This window comes from Ambystoma mexicanum, chromosome 5p (genome assembly GCF_040938575.1).
Source record: "Ambystoma mexicanum isolate Mex_15411 chromosome 5p, UKY_AmexF1_1, whole genome shotgun sequence".
Classification (NCBI taxonomy): Eukaryota; Metazoa; Chordata; class Amphibia; order Caudata; family Ambystomatidae; genus Ambystoma; species Ambystoma mexicanum.
In genome coordinates this window covers 780,471,847-780,486,263 of record NC_090930.1, presented here as the reverse complement: position 1 = coordinate 780,486,263, position 14,417 = coordinate 780,471,847, and the positions used below count along the sequence as shown (strand labels likewise).

At 43.9% G+C, this 14,417-nt stretch overlaps 1 protein-coding gene across 1 annotated transcript in view; it reads right to left on the bottom strand.

Moving 5' to 3' along the window:
• The window catches only part of STAC (SH3 and cysteine rich domain), a 1,207,284-nt gene that overhangs the window by 314,189 nt on the left and 878,678 nt on the right, over positions 1-14,417 (bottom strand). Inside the window, exon 6 of the mRNA XM_069613195.1 lies at positions 5,266-5,344. Within this exon, the coding sequence (XP_069469296.1) occupies positions 5,266-5,344 (79 nt within the window). The remainder of the gene's footprint in view (positions 1-5,265; positions 5,345-14,417) is intronic.

The following is a 14,417-nucleotide window of genomic DNA, read 5'->3' as shown; positions in this document are numbered from 1 at the left end:
GATCAGACAAATAGATAAGCAGCGCATATTTGGAAAAGCATTAATTGAGGTTGTCAGACAGTTTGTCCCTGAGAGGTGATATCTGAAACCTGGGGATGGGTGAGTGATGTATAACAACATATGTCATTCAACACCCTGCAGAAAAAATAATCTGGCTAATTTTAGGAGGGACTGTAAGCTTACAGTGCGACACAAAGAGACTTCTAAGCATTCAGGGACAGCCGTGGGAGAGACCAGCAAGCCCCTTGATGCTTGTTTGGTGGTGGGGTTTTGAGGAATCAGGTTTTTTGATCAGCGGGTTAAACCGACTGGTGATGGTTTAGGTCTTTTGGTGTGCCTGGCTCATGTTATGAAGGAAGAGAAATTATCAATTCTGCTGTCTGATTTGGAGTACACATAGCAGAAATGAAGTGGGTTTCTTCAATAACGGTGTTACGGTATTTCTGGTCCCAGTCTGGTTATTGTGAAAAAGGGGGTGTTGATGTGTCGTGTCTCTTGGAAAAACAAGTTAGAGCTGCCCCGATGAAGTAGGTTCTTGTATGAATTATTGTGATGTTTGTGCTCTGTTGTGTATTTGAGTCCCGAGGACATGATGGGCTTATGTATTGTAAAGACCTGATTGGTCCAACCTTTGGAAGCTCTATTTCTGTGGTAATTTAACTGTTGTAGTTTAGAGAATGGCCTTATTTTGAGAGATTTTCTGAAACCCTTGCTGCAGGGAAAGGCAAGAGGCACCTTGTGTATTTCACTAGGGTGAGAGGAAATAGGAATCAAACCATATCCCAAGGTATAGGGCAGGGGAGTAAAGTCTAATTTAGGATTGCAAAGTATTAAAATCGTGATACTTAGATTGAGGGCCATCGACAGACCTATCTTATATCAGGCACAACAATCGCTGGATATCTGCTTTTTGCATGTGCTCTCGATAGGGATTTCTCATAATACCACCCATAACATAATACCACCCATTCTGACAGTCCACATGTGTGTATCATTTAAGGCACTCCCACCAGTTGTTTTGTGCAGCGGTCCAAGACGATTCACAAGGGGACGACTAAGGTGATGATCTACGAACAAAAAATACATTGATTGCAACTAAAAGGATCTAAGTGGGTACTTCTTTTTTCTGCTGAAAACTAATCACAAAAATATGTTATGAAGGCGTGCTACAAATAAAAAACAAAACATGCTAACATGAGACTGTGGTTACCTTTCTAGAAAGTAAAATTATTTTCTTTAGAAAACAGAAAAACGAACAATTTTGCCCAATATAGTCACACAGTGAGCTGTGGATAACAATGTAAAATATTGACACACAGACCTCATTACGATCTCGGAGGTAGCCATGCCACTATTGTCGGCATTGCTGCCGCTGAAATCGCGTCTGGGTTCCCAGAATGAGGAATTACCGGGCTATTCCGACTTCAGAGGACCCGGTAATTCCTCCTTCTAGGAACCCGGGCCCGGACCTTCCCCATTCCCATTTCAGCCCCCATAGGGCTGAATGGGAATGGGAGAGGGAGCAAACAATGGGCCGATTCGGAGTGGCCCGTTGTTTGCTCCCTCCTCCCCTCGCGGGACCCGCTCTGCACATCTGGTGAAACCAGACGTGCAGACCGGGTCCCGCGAGGGGACCTCGTAATCAGGCAGTACGGGGTTGACGACGCCGGCACCTTTACCGGCGCCGTTAACCCCGTACCGCCTGGGTTATAATGAAGCCCAATGTCTGTCATAAAGGAGACTTTATAAGTAAATAAACAGGCAAAAGGGACTTCCATACTACCTCTTTTTATGTGTATTAGCACACCAGTGGGTGATCAGCGGATCTCCTAGCCAATCAGGAAGCTCAGAACTCAGGCTTTACCTCATGGTAAACCCTGCATTCCAAGTCTCCTCCGAAGCGAGAGGCCACCATTTTCCCTGCCGGGACAGCAGGTAAGTGCTACTCACACTCACCCGGTTCCCCTTCCCATCACCCCACCCCTAATTTACACATCCCATGCGCCACTTGCATTGAGCTTCTTGTACCTTGCTAGTGCCGGGACCCCTCGTTGTTCCTTGTGCTTTTCTGTCGTGGTAATGGGTGCCATGGAACCAGAGAAGGGACCACATGTAGATGCCTTCTCCCTTGTCCATGGCAGCCATCTTGTTTAAAAAAATCTTTAAAAGTTTAGAAATGTAATTTCTTAACTTAAAAAAGCTATCTGTAACCCGGTAAAACATGCAGGATACTAATAGCAATAAACCCTTGCGGCAGTGCTTAAAGTGGGCCGGGGCCTGCCGGGGCCGGGCCCCGGCAATCTCCAAAAAGTGGGACTGAGCCGGGGCCCTGCCGGGGCCCCCGTCCTACCGCAACATTGGCGGGATGCATTATCCCATTGCGGCCGCATGAAGTCAGGCAAGCTGACAGAAGTAGCAGCCAGCCACAGCGACGCTGTGACTGGCTGCCACTTCCGTCAGTCATAGTAACTGCATCTGGTGACCCCTCGCGCGAGAGGTCACCAGAGGCAGTTACTGTCCCTTTGTTTCCCCAGGTCGCCGAGGCGTCTTTAACCCTCGGCGAACCCGGGGAATCCTCGACATTTTTCGAGGTTTATAAAAGATGGCTTGAAAAGTACACATTTCAAGCCATCTTTTATAAAGTGTTGCCCACGGACAATTTTGTCCGTAGTCAAAGCTTTATAAAAGATAGCTTGAATTGTGTACTTTCAAAGCCATCTTTTATAAACCTGAAATGTTTAAAAAAGATGGCCTGAAAACTAGGCAAACCGTAGGGTATGCGCATAAATATATATACATGTTATATATTTGTTTGCGTACCTTACTATGTTTGTGTACTTTGCAAGCCATCTTTTATAAACGTAGAAATGTTACATATTTCTATGTTTAGAAAAGATGGCTTGCATAGTACACAAACCATAGTAAGGTACGCACACAAATATATAAAATGTATATATATTTGTGTGTATACCCTACGATTTGCATACTTTTTAGGCCACGCCCCTCCCACAAGCCAAGCCCCCAAATGAGCCCCCCCCCCCGACTTCTTACCCCACTTGAAGCCCTGCCTTGCTAGGAGATTAACAGGTCTGCTAATGCTGCAGCAATAACGTGTAGGACTAGGTGTAACTCAGCCCTGGGTACTACCTGACTCAGTAATGCCCCTGCACATCACGGAGTATTGCTTGATTGTTGTTTTGTAAGCATTTTATTTAAATCTAATTGCTTTTTTCTATTTAATAGGTTGTGCAGCACTCCGATGCTCTCTTGAAAGTTACGTTAGAACTTTTAAAAACGGTTGAATATGTAAATAGTATATAAGGAAAACAATCACAATGCAGTTATTAGGAGTTGATTATATTACTTTTGTTCTCAAACTCTTTATTTTCCTTTCATCAGTAAAGCTCACATCTCTGCATAAATTACCCACATTGTATATTGTACAGGTATCATCATCCAGCAAAGTCAGCCGTGCCCCCCTCTCATCACATTCCATTATTTACATTCATCTGTTATCATGTTACAGAGACATCAGTGTTACATGTGCCACATGCATGCCACTTTCAACAGTTGTTTTCCATGTTATACCTTAACTGATAGGTCATCAAAAAACCTTTAGCACATGATCAGTTTAGGAATCCATGCTTCACAGTTTGCCCCTCATACCGTTTTACTTTCTTTGGTGACAATTTGTATCAGGTCCATCTTAACTGGGGGTGTTCTTTAGCACCCTTTAAACTGCCAATCCATTTTTGTTCCGGGGTAGTGGCAAAAGATGGAATCGCTACCGCACCTTGGCATTTGTAATGTATGCATTCTAATTGAATGGCATGCACCTAGCTATTGGCACCCACAAAACATGGAGTTCTATTTTTCTCCTTGGAAAATGTGTACAATATTTCACTTACCTCAAACATTTAGATTGCTATTAGAGTACGTATCTAAAGGCGGTGTACGTCCCATCAATCACCACCAACATTCTGGCCACTACCCACACTTTTTTATCTTGAATTGATGCCCTTTATGCTTGCTGTAGATACTAAGCATGTATTCCTGTACCCTTAGTATTGATAGATATATTTGTCACTTGGCTAATTCAAGTCCTTGTTCAAGGTTTCATTTTAAAAAAGCAGCTATTCTGGCTTTCAGCTATATCAGTTACCTTCTCCCAAACTCTTAGCTCTTTATGTGCGCTGGAGTGTCCCAAGGCATATATAGCTCAGTGGTAATGCGCCTGTGGGTCAGCATAGCTGTGTGGTAATGCACCTGTGGTAAGTATGATTAGGCTCGTACCTGAATGCAGTACCATTTGGATGTGGCTTTGTGCTATCTTGAATGCACAGAGAATGTTCTGTGGTTGGATTTTTAGAGTTGACTTGAATTGCTTTTCCTTTAACTACATTAGCTCAGTGCATTTAACCTGGTTTTCCATACTTGTTTGATTAAAGTTACTTTTGGGCAAGTACATGTGGCTATTCTGTGCAGACTGCTCGTGGAGATTTTAGAGAATTGGTTGTGGTTTAATTTCGGTATCAACCATATCTACCCCTGCCACCGGAAATCATAATTTCTTGTTTCAGAATGGCTACCCTTTTCTTTTCTGGTGTTCCATCGTTCCTGTCTATGCTTCACTGGTGCAGTCCACTTTCCTATTGATGGTGATTTTACAAAGACATGCATAACACCCCTCTGGGCCTCACTGACTTGTTCACGTCTTCTAATTAATGCCTTTGCGCCTGCTTTATTCAACCTGACCCCACTTTTTCGTGTGAGATTCTCTGTCACATCTCAAGAAGCTGTTTCTCTGAACCAAAGGTTCTTGTCTTCCATAACCCATGGTAATGAGTGGACTCCCCAGACTGCCATCTTTGCGCGCTTGCCAATTCCCAGATCCAGGTTGCACATAGGGTAACATGCATTTATTGGAGAGAGGGAGTGAGAGAGATAGTAAGAGTGTGAAAAAGAGAAACGGATAGCACAGGTCTCAAAATGGCAACATGAGAAAATTAAACGCAACCTGTTGTCAATGGTCCAGGGGTGGGATCGGGGGTGAATCTTAGACGAATGCTTAACTCTTTGAGGACTCTTACCAGCTGCAAGCATTTTGTTAACATCACAAATAAATCACACAGTGCCAGAGGTTGCAGGCACATATCATAAGGATGATACCGATTGCTTCTGTAGTTGATTATAATGGATACTACTGAGATCACACTAAATGACTATGAAGACGCACTCCGAAACATGAGCTTAATAAAATCTCACCACTGTCACTGCGTTGCCGGGTCATGTCTGATATGCTTGAGCTATCCCCTTCTTCAGGGACCTCTGCCAGGTCAGACGTCTAAATGCAGAGGAGAGAAAGAAAGCCTGTGAAAATGGTGCAGGCTCCATAAAGAAAACATTTTGGACCCAGTGCAGAAGTCTATTTTTAAATTGAATGCATACATGAGATGCCCACAAAAAGACTAATAACAATCTTTACCATGGATATAGAGCAGATCTTTTTTATCCCGAAGCATGCCAAGGTCGACACATTCAAGCTCGACACTGTCAGTAAGACAGTGATACAGTACATTTATTTCAGAAAATTCTGCCCATGAAACTGACATAAGACAATGCAAACAAACATAAACAATGCATCACATCAATCATAGCCTATAACATGATTTTTAAGAAACATACCATAAGATTTTAATCAAGAGCATAAAGATACAAAATAGTGCAATGTATTTTTTATTATATGGCTAATGCCTTCATTGAGCCACTTATGGTGCATGCGCCTCAGATAACACATCCCTGACAGCTCCTTCTTCAGACACTGCTGGTTATATACTGGCACAGTAGAATTTGGTTGTTAGCCAAGCTGTACATTATTGTGACTCAGTGAATGACATGACCCTGTCAAGGGGAGGTAGGGACCCCTCTTAACCTGCAGATGGAAGCCTACCAGTGTGTTTTCCAGATCATGACCCAGAGGTGGCATTCAGACTTGGAAGGGCTCCAGTCTCTGCCCCCCCCATATTTGCCTTGCTGCAAAAAGAAAGTGCCAACTTCTATCACCACATGTCTGCCATACAACATGCTGCCTAGTATCGTGTCTGTTTTATTTCAGATTGATCTTTTTTTTAAATGTATTCTCTTGTAATGCGATTGAGCCTGTGGGCATCAGGGTGCAAGAAGAAAGAAAGACAGAAAGAAGAGGGCCCGGGGGCGGGGAAGTTAACTAGTCTGGTTATCCATTACTGAAAAACAATAGTTTTCAGCCCTTTTCTAAGTATCAGCAAAATATTTTCTGTGGCCAGGACTTTAGGAAGTGTGTTCCCTAGTGTAGTGTCTTGTACAGCAAAGGACCTGCCTATGCCTCTGGCTCTCTTGCTCCTAAGAACAAATAGGCAAACCCTGTCGGTAGATCTCGTGGTTCTTACCAATTGGAACCTTGACACAGTCTTTCAAATAGCCAGGGGCTTGGCCATAGAGGCATTTGTGGACGATTTTCATAGCCTTGAAGTGGATCCGAGCTTCCACCGGGAGCCAATGTAGGCTCCTTCTATGGGAAGATATAGGCTTATGTCTAAGTATGTTTTTAACAATATGTACTGCATCGTTTTGTAGCATCTGGGGGCGCCTTAGGCTGTTTTTACTAACCCCAGTCATCAAGGAGTTGCAGAAATCAATCCTTGGCATCAGTGAACCACGTACAAGAGTAGCAGAGTTGGCTTTTGAGACAGGGTTTAACTAGTCTCAGCAGCCTATGTAAATATTGGGCTTTATTTGTGACATTTTCAATATGAGCATCTGAACTCAGATAAGATTCAAAGGTGACGCCCAATGTTTTATTTAACCTTGCCAACATCCTTGATAAAGTGTTTCTTAATGGGAAACCCGACATACTGGGTGTCAAGTTTAGGTCTGGCCTGGGATGAGCTGAATGGCATGAGCTAGGTCTTAGTGGCATTCAGACACATCCCGTTATTAGCCATCCAATTCTGCATTGTGGCATAAACTTTATTAATGTACTCTATGCCCTCAAGACAAGATGGGTGTCATCAGCATAATTGGTAAAATGCACACCCAGCTTATCCAAGAGGTCACAGAGTGAGCAGCAGTAGACATTAAAGAGAAAGGGGGTCAATCATGCACCTTGTGGGATATCACATTTCAGAGGCTCCTCAAACTAGCATGCATTGATCCAAACTATCGGGACATTCCTAAAGTCAAAAAAGAGTTGATGCAGGCTATTTCCTTGGTCGAATAGCCTCCTTCTTTTGTCAAGTCACATAATAATTTGTCATTGTCTAGCAATGCCATCATTGCTATTATCCATGATCTGGAGCATTTAGTTTGCATATTGAGTAAAGCAATCTCTGTGCCATAGCAGGCTCTGAAACCTGATTGTCTTGGATGTAAAGCTCCAGCTGCTTCCAGATGTTCCTGAAATTGAGATGTGGCCACCTTATGCACATTTGTTAACAAGAAAGGGGCGTTAGAGATAGGTCTGAAGTCGGGGTAGACCTTTTGGTCCAGACTTAGTTTCTTTAATAAAGGAGTCACAGAAATTCTCTTCACAACCTTGGGAACACAGCGTGCCTTAAAACGTGCGTACAAGGAGGGGAATGAATAATTCCTTAATAATAAGAATGATTTTACAAGGAAGTACTTCCCCCACACATGTAGTGGGTCTCATTTTTTTCATGATGTTGGCCAAGGTCTTTTCCGAGACACACTTGAAGCAAAAAGCTAATTTAGCACATTGATCCGACTCCTTGGCGATAGAGTCTGGGGCTATATGCTCCATTCTGCCTAAATTGGCTGTGTTCTGGGATTGTGCCATAGCTATTTTTAGGGCAAAGGCCTTCTGAACAGCTTCGCAGTGTGAGTTTGAGGGGGTGAGCTTGTGTAACCTCGCCTTAGGTTTTTCAAGATCCCGAAGGATCTGGAAATGTTTCTTGGAGTCGTTCTCTGTATGAACAATTTGGTTATCAAAGAAGGTTTCCTTTGCATGCAAGATTTTCGTTCGGTAGACCTTTTCCAGTGATTTCCATATATCCCAATTGACCAGAGATTGGTCCTTCAGCCAAATTCTTTCTGCTCTTCTCTTTTCCTTTTTCTGATTCGATAGAGCTGCAGAGTACCATTTTTGATCGTTGGATTTCTCTCTGATGGTATTAGAGGTAACCGTGGCTATACAATTTAGTAGCTCAGTAAAGTGTCTGTCAAATTCTGATACCAAGTGGTCAGGGGGGTCAGAATCAGAGGTGGCTTCCATAAGTGAAAAAAGACAAAGTTCCAAGTCTTCCTGATGGACTTTATTATAATTTCTACTGGAGACAGTGCAGAGAGGATTGTTTTTCTGGACTGTAGGGGAGGGCAATACAAAGTGAAAGGTAAAAAAAAAGTGATCAGACCAAATACAAGGTTGGGTGGCCACATGACTCAAGGGCAGATTTTTACAGTTCACCCAGTCTAACACATACCCTAACTTGTGTGTCGGAGCACTGCCACTCCCAATGTCAAATTGGTTGAGCGTGACAAGTTGAGCAAGTTGGGTAGCCTCGATATCTAAAGTATTTCCTTTACACAAACCCAGTACATCAACCATGGTCCCCCAATACCATGGTTGATGTACTGGGTTTGTGTAGGGAGGACAGGATGTTAGCCAAATCCTCATGAAATGTGGGGATGTCGTGAGGGGGGCAATAAATCATAAAAATGTTTAGACAATTATTAGGCATAGGTGTGGTTCTAAAAAAAAAATCACACCCTTTACACATAATAGGAGTCTGAAAAAAATGTAAACGTGTGCGTGCTATAATAGCTATCCCACTCCCCTGCTACCCTCTCTGTTTTGCCCAAAAAAGTATATGGCAGACCTGCGAGAGAGAGAGAGAGAGAGAGAGAGAGAGAGAGAGAGAGAGAGAGAGAAAGACTAGGAGAACTCGAGCTAGACGGTGTCCTGAAGGCGAACCAAAGACGCTGTCGACCGATGTGATGGAGAAATGAGGAAGAAAAGGACATTTCCCACTTACTACACATTGCAAGGACGACGAGACAGGCAATCCTGATGCCCATCTTACAGTACAGAGTTACAGTGGCTCCACACTGGACGTGAAGTTGATTGATTGATTTATCATTTGTTACACGCAAATCCCTTTGGAACCAAGCATAACCCCTATATCTAGGCATAGATGTTATTTTGGTTGCTTAGGTATAATCACAGAGTTCCTAATTCATTGAAAAATAAATGTTTTTAGCTTTGAGTGAAAGACAGCAATGGAAGGGTTGTTCCGCATATCAGCTGGAAGTAAGTTCCAGAGGTAAGGACCCTTAATGGAAAAGCAACGGTCCCCCCGGGTGGCATAGTGAGAGGGAGGGGCAACCAACATATTTTGGCTGGCTGAGCGCAATGCTCGAGAAGGCTGATAAAGCAGCATTTTAGATATCAGATAACTGTGTTCAGTTCCTTGAATGCCCTTATAAATCAGGCACAGTGTTCTGAATTCAATCCTTTTCCTGACAGGCAGCCAGTGCAGTCTCCTCCGATATGTAGAGATGGGAGCCCTTTCTGGTAGATTAAAGACCAGTCTAACAGCGGCGCTCTGGGCTACCTGCAGATGATGTAATTTACTTTCTGGGGCACCCAACAGAAGAGTGCCACCATAGTCGAGCCTGGAATTCACGATAGTCCCCAAAACCACCTGCCGATCTAATTTTGGAATGAACAGTAAAACAGGTTTCAGTTGAAGCGAAAATTACATTTGATGCAATTTCTCCAACACAACACAGTCACTGGGGAAAAGGCAGTCAGTGGTTGGCTCATGGGGGAAGGTGAGAACGGCAGCTAATAAGGGGAGTTGGAGGGCTACATCAGGAAGACAATAATTAAAAAACTAAACTGTCTGAATCAGTATATGTGGGTTACTTTTACAAATATAATATATGGGTAGAAGTTGGGAAACATTTAAAAAATTAAAATAAGCACCGTGCCCAGGGTGCATTGTGTACTTCAAACATACTCTTTTTTGCTGCGATATATTTGTAAAATATACAAATCTGTGTACATTCTTAGGTTCCGGAAATGCTCTTTGGTTTTATGCAAAAGCATGCTGTAACCCTCTCTGTTGTCCCATCCCACGTACTTAGAGATGTTTTAAAACAGTACAGCCTGTTCGCCTTGTAATGATAACCTTTCGAGCTAGTTTCGCACTTTATAAATCATATACAGACATACATAGGTATGGCTATTCTAGGTTTTGATACCATTCTTTGCTCAGTAAGACAAGTGTAACATTCTTATTATGATTACAATATATACTGGAACTGCTGACCATACTGACCATTACAAAATGTAAAAACTGGCGATTATACAATGCTATTACAATTAGATAATAAACATCAAATTGCATTAGTATTGTATAATGGCCATATCTGAATAGCCCGTTTTGCAAACAAATACAGAACACAACACCCTCCCTTTCAGGATATCTGTTCTTTTGTCTTTTCGGACAGCTGACAGCAGGTCAAAATTGGTTTGAGATTATGAATGCAATGAAGGTCACAGAATGTGGGCTAGAACTGTAGAAAAGAGGTAAGAGGCATAGAGACTGCCTCAATTTAAAGTAAAGAAGTCAGGAATAATGCACCACTTCATTCAAAACCTTGTGCAGACCTTTCCTGTCTGGCTAACTACTGCCCCATCTCTATCACCCCCTTTCTTGGGAAACTCTTGGAGAAGCTGGTCTTCCCCAACTGTCCCAGTACTCTGTGATTGTTGGTTGCCTACAGGACCATCAATTTGGATTCTGATCATTCAGAGGCACAGACACTGCTCTTCTGAACACCCGTGAAGAACTGCTCCCATCTCTTGATTCTAACTCTCCTGCCGTTCTCATTCTACTTGATCTCTCCTCTGCATTTGATATGATATAATATGATAGTTTATTTATATAATGCCTATACGCAATGGGCCTCATTACAGGGCGGGCAGTGCGGAAATAACAGTGGCGGTAAACGCGCCGCCACTGTTGATTCCGGACCTCTGGATCCCGAGTCCTGCAGATGGGAGGTGGCATTCCCGCCAGGTCTGACCTGACGGGTTTACAACCGCCTGCCTGCAGGCGGACGAGGAAACACTGGCACCATCACGAGATGGTGCCGGTGTTTCCATGATCCCCATTCCCATTGAGTCCCATAGGATTCAAGGGAATGGGGATTTACACCATTCCGCCTCCGGAATTCCCGGGACACCGGGGTTGTAATGCCCTGGTAATTCCGGGAATCACTGAGGCAAAATGGTAATACGAGTCCGGCGGTAACCAGGCGGTTTTACCACCTCGGTTACCGCGGGACTCGTAATGAGGAATGTTTTCAAAGTGCTTCAAGGCAAGGGAGGGAACAAGAGAAAATACAATGACATTCTTACTGGCCATGAACAGTAAGGATGTGAAATTAACTATCGTACTTGGCCTGACGACATTTCAGATAGTGCAAGAGCTAAGACATAGATAAGGAAGGGAGGGGGAGAGTGGGAAGGAAATGGAAATAGACAGGCGGCTACCGTACTAGGCCTGACAACATTTCCTGTAGAGCCGGAGAAAACAAAAGGTGAGGGAGAGGGGTGAAGAAAGGGAGTGGAGGAACAAAACAAGCGAGTATCGTACTAGGTCTGACAACAGTTCAGATAGTGCTGGAGGGGGGTGGGATAAATAAGGAGATGGAGAAGGGGAGGAGACAGATGAGGTTGCTATCATACTAGGTCATGGGACTATCCTGATAGAGTAAGTGCATAGAAGAAAGTAAGGGGACGAGGTGAGGAGATAGGAAAAGGGAGAAAGGAGAGGAGGAGAGAACAGAGAGCAAGCGAGCCAAAAGAGTGGAGAAGCAAGAGGGACGAGCAAATACAATTGCAGAAGTCAGTAGTAACACTTAATGTTGCAAGCCTGGATACAAGATGAAGATGGGAACAACATGATTCAGGGCCACCATGAGAAAGGGTGACGCACTGTGAATCAATGAAGTCCATAAAAGTCAAATCCAGCATTGGCCTCAAGACAGTGATGGTGAAACCCGAATGTTCAGGACAGACTCCTGCAGAGGTAGGCTGGAGGGGCCAGGGGAGTAGGGTAGAAGAATCAAGCAAAACAGGTAACACCTGTGTTGTGAGAAGGGGGGCACAAGGGAACATCACAGGGGGGCCAGAGAGGTGGTGATGACATGTGGGGACAGAGGGAGTAAACACATGTTGGTGCATGCTTACTTGCCACTTGATACGGTCAACCATTCCATCCTCATAAAACGGCTCCACAATACCCTAGGTATCTCTGAGCAGGCACTGGACTGGCTGTCCTCCTTCCTCAACGACCTCCCTCCCAGGTTATCGTGGGCTCCTTCTCCTCTCCCACCTCTATCTCCACCTGTGGCATCCCCCATGGCTTCAAGCTTTCTCCATGGCTCTTTCACATCTATCTTGCCCCTCTTGCACACCTAATTTCCACCTACTGCCCTTACTTTCAACGTTATGCAAATAACACACAACTCTTCTTCAAACTTCCCTCTAATTCTCTCCTTACCTCCTCTATCATTCTTGAACTGCCATCCAGTCCTGGTGTGCCACAATGATCTTTGCCTCAATACCAGCAAGATCCTTCCCATTGGCACTCGTGCCCCCTCTTTCATCTCCTCACTCTGGCCAATGGGCTCTCCCCCTTCTCCTTCATCTGAAGTCAAAAACCTTGGAGTCATCTTCCTCCCTCACATCCAGGACCTTGCCACGAAGGCCCACTTTCAACTTCACCTCCTCAAAATAATCCTTCCTTTCCACACTTTCCCCTAGAAGCCCAATGTCTCTAGAGCGCTGGTACTCTCCAGGCTTGACTACTGCAATAGTCTCTTTCTCAATCTACCCTCTTCCTGGCTATGTCTCCTCCAGCTAATCCAGAATACAGCTGCAAGACTTATCCTTGGCCTCAAGCCCAGGGACCGCATCTGGTTGCTGCAAGAATCAAATTCAAATCCCTCTGCATCATCCATAAGGCTAGTTGGGGCTGGGGACCACACTATCTACAACTAGCTCTCACTAAATTCATTACCTACAGATCTTTATGTTTTTCTTTCACCAACTCTGCATGCCAAGCGATTCACTAAACAGCGAGCTGGTGGACACTCTCTTTCCATAGCTGGCTCCCTCCTATGGAGCCTCCCCCTTCCTCTTCATCTGGATATCCTCAAATTCCGGGAGCTCCTCAAGAATTTCCTCTTCACCTCCTCCTCCCCGTCCCTCCTTTGCTAACCACACAGTCACTGAGATTGGTGGCCATGGCCCTTATGTGTCCATCTGGGTCCTGGCCTCCCACCCCCAATTGCCTTCAACCCCCGCCCACTCCCAGCAGTTGCCTTAGGTGCCCACTGGACTGTGCTATCAAAGGCGTGCACTTATTTATTGATGGTTGACCACTACCCCCAAGTGATCTCTGCCAGTCAATTAACAGTCTGCAATTTACTACCTAGCACTTTGCTCCTTGTTACTCCTGGCACTTACCCCCCAACCCCATCATCTGTCTCTCTCTGTCTCTGCACTTGCACACTCATAATGGTCACAAGGCATAGTATGATTGCCTTTCTTGTTCATTGTTATATTTGCCTTCCATTCCCATGTTCCCTCCCTGTTGCCCTGTGGGCGCTTTGAAATACAATTTACTTGATGTATAAGTGCCTTACAAATGCACAATAAATACAATTAATGAATGCTTTTTATCAGCTTCCAAGACAAGGATGCACATATTGGATGCACATAATTAATTGCTCCCCAGAGAGATAGAACCCTACAAATCACACAGATTTTGCTACACAAAAGGAACATCACTGAGCTGAAAAGTGAAAGTGTGAAAAAGCAAATGTAATAATTAATTAACTTTGTGACTTTAGAAGCCGGTGGTCCATTGACTATGACAAAGAGATTTAACATCTAAGCTAAACTACTCATGAGAAATACCAGTATTGATAGGGATGCCAACCAACATGGCTTCAATGTTTGCGCTAATCAAGGTAAGGAAGTGTTCATCTTTTTATACCTCTTTATCGATTAGTTAAAAGATTTAGGGAATCCGACCTTGTAATATGATTCCCATGCCACTTCATTTAAAGGTCCTTGTCATTTGCACAGTACTGAAAAATGGTGTGTTGTTAAGCAGGTCAGGCTAATGCATGCTAAGCAATACTTTAGCATGCCCGACAGGTGATGCCCATGATAAGGACACAAAATCTAAAATGTCCTGTTTATTATGTACAAAGTAAACATTTCTCTTTCTGGCTCTGCAATCATGTTATGTATTTTATTATATGCACTAGTAGTATGAAACCCTTTGTGCCATTAATCCTTCCATCTACTTCCCACCATTTATTACCTCATTCATTGGTAG